At 44.6% G+C, this 19,730-nt stretch overlaps 4 protein-coding genes across 6 annotated transcripts in view; 3 read left to right on the top strand and 1 right to left on the bottom strand.

Annotated features, from left to right (window-relative positions):
- tgs1 (trimethylguanosine synthase 1) overlaps window positions 1–538 on the top strand; it is a 13,781-nt gene extending 13,243 nt beyond the window's left edge. For both annotated transcript variants that reach the window (XM_084458483.1, XM_084458482.1), the window contains exons 13-14: window positions 83–161; window positions 329–538. In XM_084458483.1, coding sequence (XP_084314609.1) covers window positions 83–161; window positions 329–439 — 190 coding nt within the window. In that variant the 3' untranslated portion in view covers window positions 440–538. The remainder of the gene's footprint in view (window positions 1–82; window positions 162–328) is intronic.
- A 2,039-nt stretch (window positions 539–2,577) lies between these two features.
- On the bottom strand, window positions 2,578–3,687 carry LOC311325582 (putative G-protein coupled receptor 141; the record flags this gene model as incomplete). Its single annotated transcript, XM_084458303.1, has 1 exon — window positions 2,578–3,687. The coding sequence occupies one exon, from the start codon at window positions 3,685–3,687 to the stop codon at window positions 2,578–2,580; it is 1,110 nt and encodes a 369-aa protein (XP_084314429.1).
- A 5,033-nt stretch (window positions 3,688–8,720) lies between these two features.
- On the top strand, window positions 8,721–12,443 carry LOC311325716 (retinol dehydrogenase 12-like; the record flags this gene model as incomplete). Its single annotated transcript, XM_084458458.1, has 7 exons — window positions 8,721–8,743; window positions 9,340–9,455; window positions 9,714–9,869; window positions 10,407–10,511; window positions 10,613–10,822; window positions 11,391–11,583; window positions 12,328–12,443. The coding sequence occupies 7 exons, from the start codon at window positions 8,721–8,723 to the stop codon at window positions 12,428–12,430; spliced, it is 906 nt and encodes a 301-aa protein (XP_084314584.1). The 3' UTR covers window positions 12,431–12,443.
- A 1,522-nt stretch (window positions 12,444–13,965) lies between these two features.
- LOC311325740 (protein transport protein Sec61 subunit gamma) lies at window positions 13,966–15,730 on the top strand (the record flags this gene model as incomplete). Of its 2 annotated transcripts, none has more annotated exons than XM_084458488.1 (3): window positions 13,966–14,070; window positions 14,505–14,615; window positions 14,855–14,961. In XM_084458488.1, exons 2-3 carry the CDS (start codon window positions 14,522–14,524, stop codon window positions 14,959–14,961), a joined length of 201 nt encoding a protein of 66 aa, XP_084314614.1. In that variant the 5' UTR covers window positions 13,966–14,070; window positions 14,505–14,521. The 2 variants fall into 2 exon arrangements, 1 of the variants encoding a protein (XP_084314614.1); XR_014631017.1 differs by lacking the exon at window positions 13,966–14,070 and adding an exon at window positions 15,546–15,730 and having other exon boundaries at window positions 14,578–14,615; window positions 14,855–14,957.
- Window positions 15,731–19,730: the final 4,000 nt, after the last annotated feature.

Below are 19,730 nucleotides of genomic sequence, written 5' to 3'. Positions count from 1 at the left end.
GTCAAACGAGATCCTGTTCCCCGTTTGAAGTTAGCGCCTGTGGTGTTTAAGCGGCTACGTTGTTCTCCTTAACCGTCGACACGTTTGAAATTTTCCGGCTGTCCAAGATGATATCCGACAACATCGTGTACTTCCTCCCTCGGAACGCAGACATGGACCAGGTCTGTGTTGCGTATTGACCCACTTTTCTAACACCTGAGGCGATGTTGAGCCGGTCTAGCGCCACGACCCTTCATTACGTGAAAACGGCAACACGCTCGACAGATCCACAAGACCGTCGGTCAGTGAGTGTTTCAAACCTCTCGTTTCATTTTCTGTTTTCTGTCAGATCGCCTCGCTCGCCGGCCCGGGGGGAAAAGTGGAGGTGGAGCAGAACTTTCTCAACAACAAGTTGAAAACCATCACCGCCTACTTCGGCAATCTGATTAAATCGGACTGAGAGTTGTGTTTTACGATGCGATGCGTTGGTTGATCCCTGGTTTTAGTTTAGGAGCACCGGTCTTTTTAATTATGGTCACGCCGTCCGACGTCTGATGTTACTGGGATGTTCGAGTCGTGATATGTTTTATGTTTTATCGTTTGTATTTATCAGAGGAGACACTGTTCTGCCTTGTCTATTTTTATAATAAAGATGGTACAGTAGTGCAGCATCACTGCTCAATTTATTCTACACACACACACACACACACATACACACACTATGTATAAAAAATGTATCCTTTTCTCTGTTTTAATGAACATTCCTGTGAACCACTCTTTCCATCATGTTTTATATGGACGGCGCGTAGCTCAGGAGGTAGAGCGGCCGGTTGGGGGGTCGTAAGGTCCCCGGTTCAAATCAGCTTGGTGTGCCGAAGTGTCCTTGAGCAAGACACTGAACCCCAAAATCACTCACGTGTGGCACGTTGGCGCAGTACCTTGTACTGTCACCTCACAGCAAGAAGGTCTCCGGGTCTTTCTGTGTGGAGTTTGCATGTTCTCCCCGTGTTCGCAAGGGTTCCCACCCAAAGAACCGAGTATGAAAAACATGCAGAAGAGCAGGTCGCTAACGCTGTCCGTCCCTGACGAAGACGGACAGGAGCGCTTTGATTGGTCCCTGAGTGTGACTCCGCCCCTGGTCTGTTCCCAGCTGCCCTTGGAGGAAGGGATGAGAGCAGAGGAAAACTTCATCCGTTTTTGTTTGTTAATCAATAACTTGATTGCATAATGGGCTATTATTCAGGGGCTACCATTATCATGCTTCGTCAGAACGGGTCGGAGTTTGTTTGAGCTTTATTCCGATGATGCAGTAAGAACGAAGTGGTCGTCCCGCGTCCTCGGAGGACGGTCCTCCTGTTTAGGCCTGCCAGCCAATACAAGGCTGTGTCTTCACAGCATTTTGTCCACTTCAACCCCATCGAGGCCCTCTGTCCAGCTGGGGCCCTTGGGTTCCAGCACCGGAGACCCTGTGCAGAGGCCTAGGGCCCTAGGCTACACGTTTGACCAGCTGCAGTCCTCTGCCTAATCCCCATCTTTCTCATCAATAATTAAATCAAAACTATCGTAATTGTTCTGACCCATATAGCCTTGGCTACCCAAAGGATTCAATTAAATTGTAAAATGGCGCGGTTGAGAGATCATAGGTGCTCAAGTCCGAAAATTTTATGATGGCTATAACCTATAACGAGGTTTTTGTGGGCAACAGTATTTTAACTTATAAATTGAAGGACATCCTATGCCAAACAAGGGATAAGAGATATCAACTCTGGGCATGTGCTGGGCCAAAACCTTTCAAATGTGTCTGCTGAGCTTTTTAAACCAAATCCCTGGGGTTGAGGGGTCATGACCCCGACCCCTGTGGTAATCATGGTCATGGTAATCATGGTCATGTAACAGAAGGCCTACTCGCACTTCACCAATACCAAATCTCACTCCAAACTAAACTGAAATGTTGGCAGCCCTGGCATTGGCTACATTCAATCGGACGCTGGCTACACTTTCAACTAGTGCATAGGCGCTAATGTGGCTACAGACCCACCATATTTTGTTTGGGCAAAATCACACAGGAATGGACTTTATACCATTTAGAACCTGTAGAATTTGCTTCCACATTTTGGCATTGGTCTGCCAACGTGGTTCAGTGATTCAGAAAGTAACTGCAAAGCTTCTTCATCAGACACTGTACAGTAAGTATATAAGTAAGTTGGCCTTGTTTACTTACTGTAAGTAATTAAATCACAAAGTACTTCACAAATCATCAAATACTTGGTGGTAAAAAATGGTTTACCATGGTTAAAAAAACAACATAAAAACAAGGACATAACATACATCTATTAATACATCCATGATATGGACCAACTGACATAATGACATGCAGTATATTGACCATGGAATGTTCATATTCGTAATAATAATAATAATACCGAAGTTTACAGTGCAGTTTGCTTGGACCAGTCGTTGCCCTAGTGACTGAAAGTCCCATTGAAAGGTGAGGGTCTATAGGCCTAGTGAGAAAGCAGTAAAGGGTGAACAGGTATACTGTAAGTGCAATTTTGGTAATCAATTTTGTGAACTTTGTAGATTATATGAAGTCTTAGGTCAAGTCATTTGACACAGCAGTGTCGGGCAGGATGCACAGGTGGGTCTGCCGATGAAGACCAGCATGTCCAGACAGCTCAGCGACGTCACCGCCAGAAAGATCTCGTTCACCGGCTCCAGAGAGTCTCTCTGGTGACACACGTAGTAGATCCTGAAAGCATTGTAGGGGACGAAGCACACGGCCATCACCAGCACGAAACACAGGCTCTTCATCTGAGCCCGGAACTCCTGGTGAGAGAAGGTCGAGGACCGGTAGGTTCTGTACACACGACTCAGGATGCAAACCTGGCAACCCGCCAGAGCCGAGGTGACCAGCAGGATGAACCCGCTCAGGACGTAGTTGAGGACGGCTACGGCGGGGTCCTGCAGCGAGTCTCCGAAGTCGAAGCACTTCTCGTCATCGATGGCGGACTTCTTTCCGTACTCGATGACCGCGATGGGGAGGAACACCGTCACCACCACGGCCCAGATGGCGGCGCTTGCGCACAGCGCGTGGAGCGTCCGGTAGAACTCCACGCGGCCGGTCCAGCGGTAGAAGGCGAGGCAGCGGATGACGAGGATGATGACGTAAAAGATGAAGGCCAGCTGGATGTGCGCGAAGATCATCCAGCTGACCACCTTGCAGAGGCCCATGCCCAGTCGCCACCGGCCGGCCGCGTAGTAGTAGAGGCGGAAGGGAACAGTGAGCAGGAAGAGGAGGTGGACGGCGATGAGGTTGAGCACGGCGGTCGTGGTCACGGAGCGCACGTTGGACTGGAGGATGTTGATCATGATGGACATGCTGGCGACCCCTCCGACCAGTACGACCGAGTACAGGAAGAGCAGGGCGTACCTGTACTCCTCTGGTAGGTGGCTTATAGAGGGGCCCGCGGTGGTGTGGTTTATGTAGGGGCCCGCGGTGGTGTGGTTTACGTAGGGGCCCGCGGTGGTGTGGTTTACGTAGGGGCCCGCGGTGGTGTGGTTTACGTAGGGGCCCGCGGTGGTGTGGTTTACGTAGGGGCCCGCGGTGGTGTGGTTTACGTAGGGGCCCGCGGTGGTGTGGTTTATGTAGGGGCCCGCGGTGGTGTGGTTTATGTAGGGGCCCGCGGTGGGAACAGTCTCGTACTCCATCCTCAGCCTCTGCTCTTCAGAACCTGGAGTGATTAGACAGAAAGAGGGGGAGTTAGGATCTTTTTTTGGGGGGGGGGGGCGGGGTTAGGATCTGAGAACGCAAACATTCTGGTGTTCGGAATCGCTCCCTCGTTCCCTCACTCCCTATTCCCTATATAGGGATCACCATGTAGTGAACTACCTAGGGAACGGAGAAAATGTAGGGTACATGCACTGTTCCCTGCAAATCAAGGTGAATTGTGGGTAATAAATAGTGGACTATATACTGTAGGGAACGAAAATTCCGTGGAGAATTCGGACACTACAAACAAAATGGCTGACGCCCTATATAGTGCACTATATAGTGAATAGGGAGCGATTCCGAACACAGCTTAGTCTGTGGATCCTAATCTGACACGTGACCCGTAGCTGCTAGTAGTTCTGTAATGGAAATTCTGTATTATTATATATTATTTGAACTCATTTAACATTTTAGACCGTAGTTAGATCTCTTTAACAGTGTCTGCTGTGTAGGTCACAGAACTGGCCTCTCATACCTTGGTTAGAGAAAGAATGCTGTGCAAATACATTTTTATGTTTATGTACCATAAACATAACCTCCTCCCCGGACTTTGTTCTAGGCGCAGGTAATAAAGGATTTATGAAGATGTCAGTAGTGTTTTAATGCAGTTTTGAGTATCTTATTTAAGCAATAAACCACGAGAGGCATAATGTTACAGAAATCCTATATTTGTGAGGGCAGAGTTGCATTTCCAGTCAGCTGCAGCAGCCTGACAGAAACCTCAAGGTTCAGTTCCCAGCAGGCCCCTGTTTCTTAGATATATCACACACACACACACCACACACACACACACACCTACTCATTTGGCCTTTAGCTGTTCAACACTATTTTCCCACACCTAGACACTTTCACAAGGAAACTCCACAAACCAACAACTGCAAATGACACTTGCACTGTAATACAACAGGCAATCAATTGAAATGAATGAATATCTGTTTGCGTTCTCTCTGTACCATTTTTTGTAGTAGTAATAATAATAATAATAATAATAATACATTGTATTTGTAATGCACTTTACATTTGAAACAAATCTCTACAGATTTGAAGTGCTACAGAGAAAAATATTTAAAAAATCATAATAAATAAAAAACAATATAGCAGGATGAGTATAAGAGATCAGTCAAAAAGTTATTAAAAATCAGAAAAGGCTCTGCTGAAAAGGGAGTTTTTGACCTGTATGAGTTCTACTGTAGGTTTGAAAAACAATAGGACCCCCCGGCCCCCCACACTCATCAACGGCATCCCCCCCCCCCCCCCCCCCCAGTAGTGGCTGCACCTCCAGCCACCAGTCTGTCAAGCTCCTGAAGTTAGCGGACGACACCCCCCTCATCGGTCTCATCTCCGAGGGTGACGAGTCCGCCTACAGGTGGGAGATGGATCAGCTGCTGTCCTGGTGAGGCCTAAACAACCGGGACATCGGCTCCCTCACCAGAAGAGCCCAGCAGAGGATGTACTTCCTGAGGCAGCTGAAGAAATCCAACCTGCCAAAGGCAATGATGGTACTCCTCTACACCTCCATCACAGAGTCAATCCTCACCTTCTCCATCACCATCTGGTTCTCCGCCGCCACAGACAAAGACAAGGCCAGACTGCAGCGCGTCATCCGCTCTGCGGAGAGGGTGATCGGCTGTAGACTGTCATCCCTACAGGACCTGCACGCCTCCAGGACCCTAAAACAGGCCAGAAAGATGGTGGCCGACCCCTCTCATCCCGGCCACGGCCTCTTGGACCCACTCCCCTCTGGCAGGCCTTCGGGATCGGGTCCAAACGCCACAAAAACAGCTTCTTTCTCACAGCCATCAGACTCATTAACAAGGCCCCCCACGACGCCTCCCCATCCCCAACCACCACACACACACACACACACCGTGTTAATTGTTCATCATGGATAAAAGCACGGTTCAGAATGCTCTCGACCAATCACAACACGGGTCGTTGTACTTATATATCTTATTCACAGAACCTCTAAAAGTAACTAGACTGCATTGACAGACAGTAGCAATACACGATATATATAGGCTATAGATAGATAGATAGATAGATAGATAGATAGATAGATAGATAGATAGATAGATAGATAGATAGATAGATAGATAGATAGATAGATAGATAGATAGATAGATAGAGAGAAGTCATATAGTGCTCTGGATTGCAAGTTATGCTTGTCGGCCAATTATTGACTAAATCTCTCTTCCTCTCTCATGCACCCATACTTGTGGTGTGTTTGTGATACAGTAGGCTATAATACGTTGTCTGGAAATCTGTAGTGGTTTGTCATTTGTTCTTTTTAAATAACAGTTTTCTTATTCTGAGATTGTCAGTCTTCCTCTTTGTGTGTGATGTTCTAGGCTACTCAGTCTGAGATAAAGTGAATTATCGATTCAGCTAAGCACAAGTTTATGAAAACTACAGACAGCAATACCGAGACCCAATCAAAATAATAATCAGGCTACATTTGATTGCCCACTTTGATGGAAATGCGTCTTGCATGTTACAACAAACCAGCACACCTGTCGAAACATTGGCAGAAATAACCAAAGCAAAACAATGGTTTAATTAATGAAAGAATAAGCCTACTGTACTTTGATTTGGGTTGGGAGAGAGGATCGGTCTCATCCAGGTGCGCGTGTGTGGAGAAGGGAAACCCTGACGTGTCTCCATACCCCTCCTCGTGCACTTTGGTCTAAACTATATGCAGGTCATGGTTCACTGAGGTGTTTTCAACACAAGGAAACAGTTTATTTTATGGTTTTCCACCCACCTTGATATATCAGCATATAAGAAAAAGGTTTTCCTGGTTCACTGATGAAAGGACCTTCAAGACATGACTAACATTTGTAAACCATTGTATATGTGTATTTATGTAATTAAAAGAGTATTGATGTAGACACTACGTCAATAATACTCTCTAAATTACATAATTTACATATTACACAATTACAGAATAATCGGTTCTTGATGTAGACACTACGTCAATAATACTCTCTAAATTAGCCTACATAATTTACATATTACACAATTACAGAATAATCGGTTCTTGATGTAGACACTACGTCAATAATACTCTCTAAATTAGCCTACATAATTTACATATTACACAATTACAGAATAATCGGTTCTTGATGTAGACACTACATCAATAATACTCTCTAAATTACATAATTTACATATTACACAATTATAGAATAATCGGTTCTTGATGTAGACACTACGTCAATAATACTCTCTAAAGTAGCCTACATAATTTACATATTACACAATTACAGAATAATCGGTTCTTGATGTAGACACTACGTCAATAATACTCTCTAAATTAGCCTACATAATTTACATATTAAACAATTACAGAATAATCGGTTCTTGATGTAGACACTACATCAATAATACTCTCTAAATTACATAATTTACATAATACACAATTATAGAATAATCGGTTCTTGATGTAGACACTACGTCAATAATACTCTCTAAATTAGCCTACATAGTTTACATATTACACAATTACAGAATAATCGGTTCTTGATGTAGACACTACGTCAATAATACTCTCTAAATTACATAATTTACATATTACACAATTACAGAATAATCGGTTCTTGATGTAGACACTACGTCAATAATACTCTCTAAATTACATAATTTACATAATACACAATTACAGAATAATCGGTTCTTGATGTAGACACTATGTCAATAATACTCTCTAAATTAGCCTACATAATTTACATATTACACAATTATAGAATAATCGGTTCTTGATGTAGACACTACGTCAATAATACTCTCTAAATTAGCCTACACATATTACACAATTACAGAATAATCGGTTCTTGATGTAGACACTACGTCAATAATACTCTCTAAATTAGCCTACATAATTTACATATTACACAATTACAGAATAATCGGTTCTTGATGTAGACACTACGTCAATAATACTCTCTAAATTACATAATTTACATATTACACAATTACAGAATAATCGGTTCTTGCTTCTTCAGGCCCATTTCCTATTCAATGCTTTGCACAAGCTATAGAAAAGGCCAGTAACAGTAGTACATCGGGAGTAAAACAACATTCAAAACTCAAATGCCAATGCTACATGATTGTGTACCACATAATGATATCACGCAAACACACACACACACACACACAGACACACATGCATGCAAACAAACGTGGGTAGTGGGCTGAACAAGAAATGGCGGTGTGGGAGAAGAAGGCCTGGATTGTCAGAATGGTGATGAATACAGGAGCGGTGAAGACAACAGTGAACACTAGATGGCGCTCTAGACCAAGCTGCTCATAACAGTGTGTAGGTCTACTGTATAACATCACTCCCTGGTGAGGGCCCTTCTAGTTTGTGGATCCTTTTTGCCCAGAGATGGTTTAGTGACTTTGCCTCCTCTGGTCTGTCTCCGTCTAAATGTTTACCGCTGTCTAAATAGAATTAATAAAATTTGAGGAAATCATAATTTATTTTTATATAAAAGAAACAATATAATGTTAATACTTATAATAATTACATAATTATTATTACAGGACCCGAAGGGGTCTTTAATCCGCCACACGGTGACACACACACTAAGGTGAGCGGCGACACAGCACACACACACACACACACACACACACACACACCCTGCCGGGACCTGGGGTTCAAACGGGGGACCTTACGATCCCCAGCTGCCCACTCTACCTACTGGGCTACGTTAATATAACGTTAATAGAAAGTGTGCAATGTTCACCTAAGGTCCCTGCAGGTCTTCCAACGTGGATCATGAGATTTAACCATGGCAGATTATCTGGGATTAGTAGTCTCAACCCCAATCCCGCCACACCTCTAGCCTTCCCTTACACGGCACCTAACCCAGCTCGGCGGTGTGACGCATGCGGACCGACAACTGCTCGGCTCAGGGGGGTAGATGGGAAGTGAAGGACCTTGCCTAGCTTCCGTTAGCCGTGCGCAGCCAGCATGTCCAACATCTACACGCTCAGGTAGGTTCTAATGGCCGACCCGCACACTGGGTTCAGGTTTAACGTCATTGTGGCTGGCTGGTGTGTAATTACCATGCCTACAAAGAACTGTGTGATACTCCTGACTTAGCACAGCTCATCCAACACACTACACACTGTACATACTGTACATACTGTACACCCACCACACTCCATTCTGTATACGGTACGCTAATTGCATTTGTGCCTCCCCTTTCTCTTTAACAGTATATCGTAATTTGTACATTGCACTGTATGTGGTTGCACTGTTTTTTGTACTGTTTTGCACTGTCATGTCCTCGTACCCTGTCCTATGTCACCTGCTACAGCGTGTACCTTAAGCCTAGTCAAATTCCTAGCATGTGTGAACCATATACTGTACATGACACTAAAAAGATTGTCAATCAAAGCATTGTAACGCATTAAGATGTGAATGTGTGAGAGATCTTTGCACTGTTGACTTTGTCCACAACGCAGAAGGAGCATGGAGAGATCTAGCTTTGTTCATAAATACCGTGAATTTGTTCCGTTCAGATGGAATGAATGCCGTTCATGTAGGAATCCTCTCACCAGACTTCTACCCTTTAACTTGTCTCCAGAGCTATGCTCTGCGGCCAGTGGGAATCGGACGCCAGACTGGACGGTAAGACGGTCATCATCACCGGGGCGAACACCGGTATCGGCCGGGAGACGGCCCTGGGCCTGGCCAGACGAGGTACAGTGGAACATTGTTCATTATGAATAATAATTGCATTTGCATTCCTGTACTAACAGTGAATACTTCCCAATAACACATTGAATACTTCCCAATAACACATTCAATACTTCCCAATAACTTCCCAATTGGAGGGAAATAAGCCTTTAACTTGCTTGTTAACATGCGGTGATTTGAATGTAGTGGACGTTGTGGACGTAGAGGCGTTTTAAGGATCGGTCGTTCTGTCCATCGGATCACTCGCGTGTGACGTTGCAGGGGGCCGGATCATCCTGGCGTGCCGGGACGTGGTCAAGGCTGAGAAGGCCAAGGCGGAGATCATAGACGACTCTGGGAACCCCAACATCCTGGTCAGGGCTCTTGACCTGGCCCACACCAGGTCCATCAGAGAGTTTGCGGAGATGATCAACAGAGGTGAGAGGTCACCGGTACAACTGGTCAAATAAACGGTAAATGGACCGCACTTACAGTACAAAGCGCTTTTACCCAAAGCGCTTTACAATGGCGTCTCATTCACCTATACGTTCACACACCAATTGCAGCAGCTGCCATGCAATTTGGGGTTCTTGCCCGAGCGAGGACACTTCGACATGTGGGAAGGAGGAGCCGGGATTCGAACCGCCAACCCTCCGATCATCGGACGACCCGCTCTACCTCCTGAGCCACAGCCGTGCACAAGCGTCTCTCTGTTCATAAGATGTTATAGCGTTTTCTTTAAAACAGAACTTACCAGCTCAGTGGCCTTACGGTTAAACTGTCCGCCCTGAGACTGGGAGGTTGTGAGTTCGATCCCCGGCCGAGTCATACCAAAGACTATAAAAAATGTTACCGGATGCCTCCCTGCTTGGCACTCAGCATCAAGGGTTGGATTGGGGGTGAGTCCCATACTAGCGTCATGTCTAGGGGGTGTACTTGCACATCAAGCTGCCTCAAACTCTGTATCTCTTCCAGAACAGCCCCAAGTCAACATCCTGATCAACAACGCCGGCGTCATGATGTGTCCGTACGCCAAGACCCCAGACGGGTTCGAGATGCAGTTTGGGGTCAACCATCTGGGTGAGAAAGAGACTGTTGGATGAGGAGGCACACAACCAGTGATTGATTGATCGATCCTTTTCGCAAATGAGTAATTGACCCGGGTCTGCTCACCTGTCTAGGTCACTTCCTGTTGACCTTTCTACTGCTCGACCTCCTGAAGAGGTCGGCGCCATCGCGGATCATCAACCTGTCGTCCCTGGCCCACGCCTGGGGGCGGATCCAGCTGGACGACATCAACAGCGAGAAGAGCTACGATTCCAGACGGGCCTACGGACAGAGCAAGCTGGCCAACATCCTGACTACACGCTCCCTGGCTAGGAGACTGCAGGGTCAGAGTTCAAACTCGGAACTCCTAACGCATGGAAGACACTTAAGTTTAATTTTTCGCACATTCGAGCTCCTCACTTGATTCATTAGCATATTGGTATTCAGCTTGGGTCCAGTCGTCATTCCAAACGCTTTAGATGACTTCAGCAGATCTGAGCCCGAGCTGGAACTTTAGAAAGTGTGGGGTTTCGTTTGCACATCTGGGGTCGGTATTGCACCAATCAATCAATCAATCAATCAATCAATCAATCAATCAATCAATCAATCAATCAATCAATCAATCAATCAATCAATCAATCAATCAATCAATCAATCAATCAATCAATCAATCAAAGCTTTATTTGTATAGCGCATTTCATACCCAGAGGCAACACAATGCGCTTTACAGAGAACAAGGGAGGTGGGCATACGTCCCACCCCTACATATTCCAGAGGGAAGCAAAAAAAAAACACACCAAGCTCATTTGCTCACAGCTATGATACTACAGGCGTTGTGGGCCGCACTTGTATTCGGACCCATGATCCGAAGATGCTTCAAAAATGAAATATCCATAACATCTTTCCTCCCAGGCACAGGGGTGACGGTGTACGCTGTTCACCCCGGGATCGTGCAGACGGAGCTCAAGAGACACATGAACCTGGCGCTGCTCATCGCGTGGAAGATCGTCCGTCCGTTCACCAAGACGCCGGAGCAGGGAGCTGAGACCTCCGTCTACTGCGCTGTGGAGCCCGTCCTGGAGACAGAGAGCGGGGGATACTACTGGTACACACACACACACACACACACACGTTACATTTACATCACAGTCATTTAGCTGATGCTTTTATCTTTTGTAAGCTACTTACAATAATTGCATTTAACGTAAAGGAGTAGGAAAAGCCAATGTACTTCTACTTGCCAGTACTCACACACACACACACACACACACACACATACACACACACACACGCGCGCGCGCACACTCACACATGCATACATACACACACACACACACACACACTCACACATGCATACTGTACATACACACACATGCACACACAGAGACAGACACACACACTACATTACATTTACATTAGTCATTTAGCTGATGCAAAGCGACTTATAATACTGTAATTGCATTTAACGCAGGAAAAGCCAATGTGTACTACTGCTTGCCAGAATTCACACACACACACACACACACACTCACACATACATACACACACACCACACATACACACACACACTCACACATACATACATACACACACACCACACATACACACCCACACACACACACACACACACACACGCATACATACACACTATCTCTCTCTCTCTCACACACACACACACACACACACACACACACACATACACATACACACACACACACACATGAAGTTCTAATGCCCTCAGTGGATTCATTGTACTGTAGTTCATAGTCAGGTCTTGAGTGACAACACAGACATACAGATGTCCTTTAGACGTCTCACTGTGACGTCTCCCTCTTTCTCCGTCCCCCAGCGACTGTCAGCTGTCCAGTTGTTCACAGGCTGCGATGGACGATGAGATGGCCGAGACACTGTGGGAACTCAGCTGCCAAATGCTCCAAATCAACTGGGACTGAGGAATCATAGGACACACTTTATTATAAGAGTGTCTCTATAGGCTCTATGAGGATTAAAAACAACAACAACTCAATAATCAACTGTCTGTTATATGGAGCAACTGGTTATGGTGAAGGGTTGCTATGCGCTACCATACTGTGATGAGTGTTTAACATAATGGTACAGTGAACTGAATCAGAGTATGGCGCCATCTACTGGTCAGGACAGGATTGACATTCCGGACCTATTTTAAATGTCTTCCTTCTCCTCTTCGAGATAACGATCACTGATATAGCAAGACTGAATGGATGAAATACTTTATATGTTCAGCAGGTACAATCTTACTTATTTTTTGATCAGATCTTTTTTCAAAAGAAGGAAGGAGAAAAGTGTGGAGCTAAAGAGACTGCTGGTCCTGTCCCAGTGTCCAGCCGTATTCGGACTCACAGATTTTGAGGCGCGTTCCCGCTAAGTGCCCGAGGGCTCTCTGGTACACATTTTGGGCCCTTTTTATTTTTTATTTTTATATAAATCTTTATTAATCAAGGTACAAAACAGTACAAAATGTACAGTACAAAACAATACAAATTAGCAACAATCAATCAATACAAAGAATGAAATAAAACAAATTTAAAAATAATACAAGAGCCAGGGTAGGCTACATCAAGCCTTTCACACAAACAAATCAAAGAAGGTGCACAAACTCACTGTCTTCGTAGCCTTCTTATTATTGGAGGAAAAAATAGTCTTTATGTATTGTTTGGTTTCATTTATTTTGGGCCCTTTATGCCTCCTTTCCGGAAGGGAATTGCCCACAGTTGCAGATAGCCTATAGGCTATAGCCTACTATAGGCCCTATAGGCTATCGTTGTGACGTGAACCACCGGGCTACTTGGCACGGACAGATCAACCAACCCTAACGTTCACGTTACGAAACAAAATGTTTTCAGCTCTTGCTTAGGCTATCTGCACCATTATACCTCCATGATCTGCACACGTAGCCTATAATTACTACTTAGGTTTCAATATTTTTACGGTTTGTAGGCTATAGCCTAATTTGTTTTGTTTGAAAATATGTAGGCTATGGTTATAAATAGATTTCTGTTGTCATAAACCATGATTCCCCAGTTAAAAGCTGCATGACATTAATCATCCTGTATCCTGGTGCTGTATTCTTTGAGTTGAGATTTCCAGCATGAATAAGGAAAGAGTTGTGAGGTGCAGAAATGCGTGCTGTCATTCTTGAGTAAATACTTTTGTATTCATCATAAACAAGGATCACATGCAGTAATGTAATTAGTTTATGACCACAAAATAAAATGATTCAACAAGTTGAACAGAAATGTTTTGAGGATGACAGAGGTTTGTGATAAAGTAATTTTTTGACTCAATATTTGACTCAGCCCAAATTAACATGTAGGCCTACAAGAAAAACATAACGTAAAATTGAAACGTAAAGTCCAAAACCCACAATAGGAAGAAATACATAAGAAACACCCATGATCTCTTTTAATTCACTGCATCCGGGTCATGGGCAGGGTTACCCTGTGCGCAGGCGCGTTGCATGCATCTATCCACGTTCATATACGTCAGCTCTAGCAAACATACGTGGCTTTACATTCACAGAAGTCAGTTCAGAGTGAAGAGTGTTCACACACCGGTAAGTCACCTTTCTTGTCGTATTGTGTCTTCTATCGTGATGAAATGATAGTCTATTAGTCATTATAAGCTACTGATTACTCGATTGTTGTTATGTAGCAAAGTCAATTTAGGCTTTCCTTTAAAATGTCGTCCGCCAAGGCAATCGGTGATCAGTTACATTGGAAGTTGGACTCAGCTGGTTACAATGTATCTAAAAATGTCATCTTACTTATCAGTTCGAAATGTTGACAACATTGTTAGTCTACAAGTTATGCGTGTGGAATAGGCTATGTGTAAACCAATCATTTGTAGCCTAAGCGTATATGTTTCTATCATAGACACTGAAACGGACTAGGCTACAGTAGCCTATTCCAAAAGTTTGATAGGCCTACATAAACCTTTGGCACACATAAAGAAATAAGATATGAATGACCTTTTGCTTTTCTCATTAAGAGCAAAATCCGATCATCATGGACCAGATCATGCAGTTTGTGGAGCCTAGTCGGCAGTTTGTGAAAGACTCCATAAGACTGGTGAAGAGATGCACCAAGCCGGACCGGAAAGGTGGGCCTGGACTGAGCCGTCTTATCTCACTACCAAGCTGTGTTGTTCAGTAGGCTTGTGTTGTTCTGTAGCTTTATTTCCAATTAAACACAGAGTGTAAATATGTCTTGGGCTAGCTTTTGTTAGAAAAAACAATTTTTCAGGAAAGGCAAGCTGCTATCCCAAATGTGTGCCTTTTGATAACAGTTTGTAAGATTTGATTAAATTGATAACATTTTTTGTCCTATTCTTTTTTGTAGAGTTCCAGAAGATCGCGATGGCAACAGCGATAGGTTTTGCGATAATGGGTTTCATCGGCTTCTTCGTCAAACTCATCCACATCCCCATCAACAACATCATTGTGTAAGTACACCCCGCCATCAACATCATTGTATAAGTACACATCGCCATCAACGATGTAATTGTGTGAGTAGGCTACACATCCCCATCAACGATGTAATTGTGTAAGTACAGTTACTGCTCCATGTAGTTTTTAAATTAGGCTACATAATAGTCTATACAACCTCAAAAGTTCTGCTGTGCAAATCATGTACAATTTCCCTAGCCCCTGGGGGTCTTGTGTAATCACATACTCAGAAGCTGAAGTGATTAACTACTGATTTCATTGTTTCACACACACACACGCATACACACACACATATGCATACAGACACACACATATATACATACATACACACACACACACACACACATATACATACACTCACTCACTCACACACACACACACACACACACACACACACATATGCATACACACACATACATACACACACACACACACACACACACACACATATACATACACACACATACATACATACACACACATATACATACACTCACTCTCTCACACACACACACACACACACACACACACTTTCATCTCTTTTGATTGCTTTTGATTAATGCTATTGTAATCTTGTCTTGCAGGGGCGGTTGATCTGCTCCCTTGACTGACTGACTGACTGACTGGCTGGTCGACCGGATGCAAGTGCTCTTTGGATCAAAGTGCAGAGTTTTCTTTTGTTTTTGCGTTATTTTCTTCATTGTGTGTATGAATTCACTACCACCAGTTCATATATGCTTAATTTGTAAATAAATTTGACTTAATATGATGGTGTCATATGTGTGGGGTTGATGTAGCCTACCCGGCGTGACTCGGACTGAAGGACTTCTGGTTCGAGCAACACGTCTAGTGTTGAGTTCTGGTGTTCAGTGAGAAGGTCAGTTTTACAGTATGATCAGGGATAAGGATGATGACATCACTCTTAAGGACAACTGATTCTATAAGATGTTCTTTGTTGCCATTCCTGTGGATGCAGAATAAATAAATATGCCCCTAGACTTGTTTAAGAGATTAACTTTAATAATAATAAATACATTTCGGAGTTACTGCAGCTACAATGTACAGAACAGAGTCCTGAATACACATAGAGTACAACATATATTAATATATACAATCTATACATATGTATTTAATAATGTTTGTATATAATATATACATACACTTTTCTGTACACGTAACGATATCTGGTTTATTTTTGTAAGGGGGTAAAGTGACTATATATACTGTCTCAGTAGAACACCTCTTAGAATCGAAGGCTTTTCAGAACACTGGACCTGCGTTCCACGTTCTACGCTTCCATAGCATATCGTTCTATACCCCATACCCGTGTAAATAATACATGCCACTTCGGGAGGCGCTGTAGGCTACACCACACTGCCTGCACGAAATACATTTTGAAAGAGCTATGGAATTAAAGAGACTTTATTCATATATCATAGGGTATTTCTATCGATTGTGTTTGAAGTGGAGACGTGTGATCATCAGGAGAATCTTTTGAAGTGGAGATGTGAATCTATTGCAGAGGTATACTTGTATAGCCTACTATCTTCACCCCAAATGAAATCTTTCCAACACATTGAACAAATTCCAAGTATTTGCAATTATATGAGAAAGTAGCCTATGAAAATTTAGGATTTTACTTGTACAGTAGCCTATGGGGATTGGGAGTGGGTTCTGTCTCCATACAAATACAGTATTGCAATAACTTTTAATGACATCGTGTTTACATTTTACTAAGTAATAATGCGAAATGACAATATCCTTGATAGGATGAATAATTTAATGTGAGTCTTTGTTGCTGTGACCTGGTAGGTGTGTGTCTCATGCCGACGGCAGCGTATACAGACGCAGACCCCCCTCATTCTTCATTTGGCCGACGCCACGAGTGCCCCCCTTGACTGGGACCATACCATCGTCACTGAAATACGGGGGAGCCCCCTCGACCGTTCCTGTTTCAGCACCTGGACAGCGCCTGCCCCCAAAGTCTCGTCATAATTAGCAAGGTATCTGACAATGCAGTTTGAGCCGATGGGTCAGCGCCGCGGAGGAAGATGTTTTACTGTGATATTCACTGAACAAGAGAACGGCTATTTCCAACCGCTCAGCTTTGCTGGGTGACACCAGCGGGGTAGCGGGTTTTGTGCACCAGATTGGGAGCTATTGCTTGGAAGCCACTTTGTATTTTGCTAATAAAGGAAACGGCGTCTGGACATCTCTCTTCAGATCGCTTCCGCCAGGAGAGGCGGGGTACCCAGCAAAACACAGCCGAAAAGGATTTCTTTGTTTTTAAGCGGGTGAATCGAAAATGCATCCTGGACCGGTTGTTATGATACTGGTCTGGATCGTCAGCCGCATCAGCACCAGTGCATCCTCCACAACATCCCGTAAGTAGGCTATAGCTACACCATCCACTGTATGGACTGACCAGCATCGCTGCTTTGTGCTCTAAGTGTAGTAGGATACAGGACCGTGGGCATTGCAGTCCATATGCGTCAAAGTGATTATTAGTTTGGTGGGGCTGGTGAGCGCGTACGCTTTCATCCATTCGCCGGTGGTTCCGTCTAGGATCGGTTATAGCGGAGACACGGCGATGCGTCGGTTCGTTATGTTTACTGTCTGAGATGAAGCTGGTGTCCCTTGTTAGGCAACCTTCTACCTGTCTCCCGTGTAGCTCAGCATTGCTCATACATGCCATGCCGATTGTACACCGCTTTGGTTTGGAACTCTTTATATAATATTGTTTCTAATTTTGTTATTTAGCCATGTTATGCACACATGGTTACATGCCGTGTGCGTGTGTGTGTGTGAGAGAGAGAGAGAAAGAGAGAGAGAGCGAGAGAGAGAGAGAGAGAGAGAGAGAGAGAGAGAGCGTGCGTGCGTGCGTGCGTGTGTGTCCTGTAGGCTATAGGTGAATAGTACAGAGTATCGTCCACATCCCTGAAATTAGCATTTTAAAGTTCCCGTTAATATTATCCAAACAACTTCCCCCCCAACTACACCCACTGTAGGCTACACTGCAGAGGACGGAACCCCGGTCTCACGGCTGTTATGCTGCAGCTGATCTGACCCAGTCTGGTCATCACACTCTGACCCGGGCAGCTCGGGACGACCAGGGAGCCGGGACAAATCAGCATTTCTGTTCTGTGTCATGAATATTAAGGCATATCTCACTTTTAGCAGTTCCCCTGTATTGTGCAAGGGGCAAGGGGGGAGGGAGAATGGGAGAGAGGGAGGAGAAGAGAGAGAGAGGGGCAGAGAGGTGTGTGTGTGTGTGTGTGTGTGTGTGTGTGTGTGTGTGTGTGTGTGTGTGTGTGTGTGTGTGTGTGTGTGTGAGAGAGAGAGAGAGAGAGAGGGGGGGGGGGGCGAGAGAGAGATGGGGTGGTGGCAGAGAGGGGAGTGAGGGAGGAGAAGAGAGAGAGGGGCAGAGAGGTGTGTGTGTGTGTGTGTGAGAGAGAGAGGGGGGGGGGGGGGCAGAGAGGTGTGTGTGTGTGTGAGAGAGAGAGAGAGAGAGAGAGATGGGGTGGTGGCAGAGAGGGGAGTGAGGGAGGAGAAGAGAGAGAGAGGGGCAGAGAGGTGTGTGTGTGTGTGTGTGAGAGAGAGAGAGAGAGAGAGAGAGAGAGAGAGAGAGAGAGGAGGGGGGGGGCGAGGAAGAGAGAGATGGGGTGGTGGCAGAGAGAAACACTATGAGTGTGGATGTCTCTTTCCAGTGTATTAAATGTACTAAGGCACATAACACATTATTTCCTACAGATTTCTTTTCACTACTGCCTGTGGTGGTGTTGAACAAATCTTAGATATACTATATTGGTTCAATAAGAAAATGATGCGTCAATGTATCTCCCTGAGTGACACTAAGTAACAAACTGAATATGTTTGTGGTCTAGACAATATGTTTATTGTCTTGATAAAGGTTATGATGATAGGGAAACCTTAGAACGAGAGTAGTGTTTTTAATAACGCTGTGTCAATAAGAGGAGGGGCATCAAGCCAGTGAACTTTGAACTCCCACAAAGCCCCCATGCTGACCCCTGGAACATAAACAGAGCCTCGTTACTAGTCACATGACACACTCATGCCTCTGCGATCCAATAGAGTCACTGTGATGCTACAAATCAATATTCGCTTCAAACAATATGGACGTATTGGTATTGGTCGCATTGACGTTTCGAATTGGAGGTTACAGTTCAAGTCTCCATTTTTAGCTCATGAGAACTGAATGTTAAGCTGAGAGAGAGAGAGAGAGAGAGAGAGAGAGAGAGATACTGTAGATAGATAGATAGATAGATAGATAGATAGATAGATAGATAGATAGATAGATAGATAGATAGGGAGGGAGAGAGAGAGAGAGATAGATGGATAGATGGATAGATAGATAGATAGATAGATAGATAGATAGATAGATAGATACTGTAGATATAGAGATAGAGAGACAGAGAGAGAGATAGATACAGAGAGAGAGAGAGGGAGAGAGAGAGAGGACCGCCTAAATCCTAAAGGCTCGTTTGGCTCTGGAGGCGAATGGATCTATATAAATCAGATAAATCAGATACGCTAGTGTGAGTCATGGCGTACGGCGTCTAAATAAACCAGCCTGCTGGAGGACAGAACCCACCGGCCTCTCAGCATGCCGCCCGGCCCAGCGCTGGCCAGACAGCAGGGAGGAGTCCAGGACCCCGACTGCCCTCTCTGGTTCAAACAACCGGCCTTCGCAGCGCCTCGGTCTGAATACAGCACCGACAGCGCTCATTAACCGCAGTCAACCTAGAATA

This window comes from Borostomias antarcticus (genome assembly GCF_949987555.1).
Source record: "Borostomias antarcticus genome assembly, chromosome: 24".
Classification (NCBI taxonomy): domain Eukaryota; kingdom Metazoa; phylum Chordata; class Actinopteri; order Stomiiformes; family Stomiidae; genus Borostomias; species Borostomias antarcticus.
The sequence above is the reverse complement of the archived record's forward strand: the minus strand, read 5'-3'. Positions and strand labels throughout refer to the sequence as shown.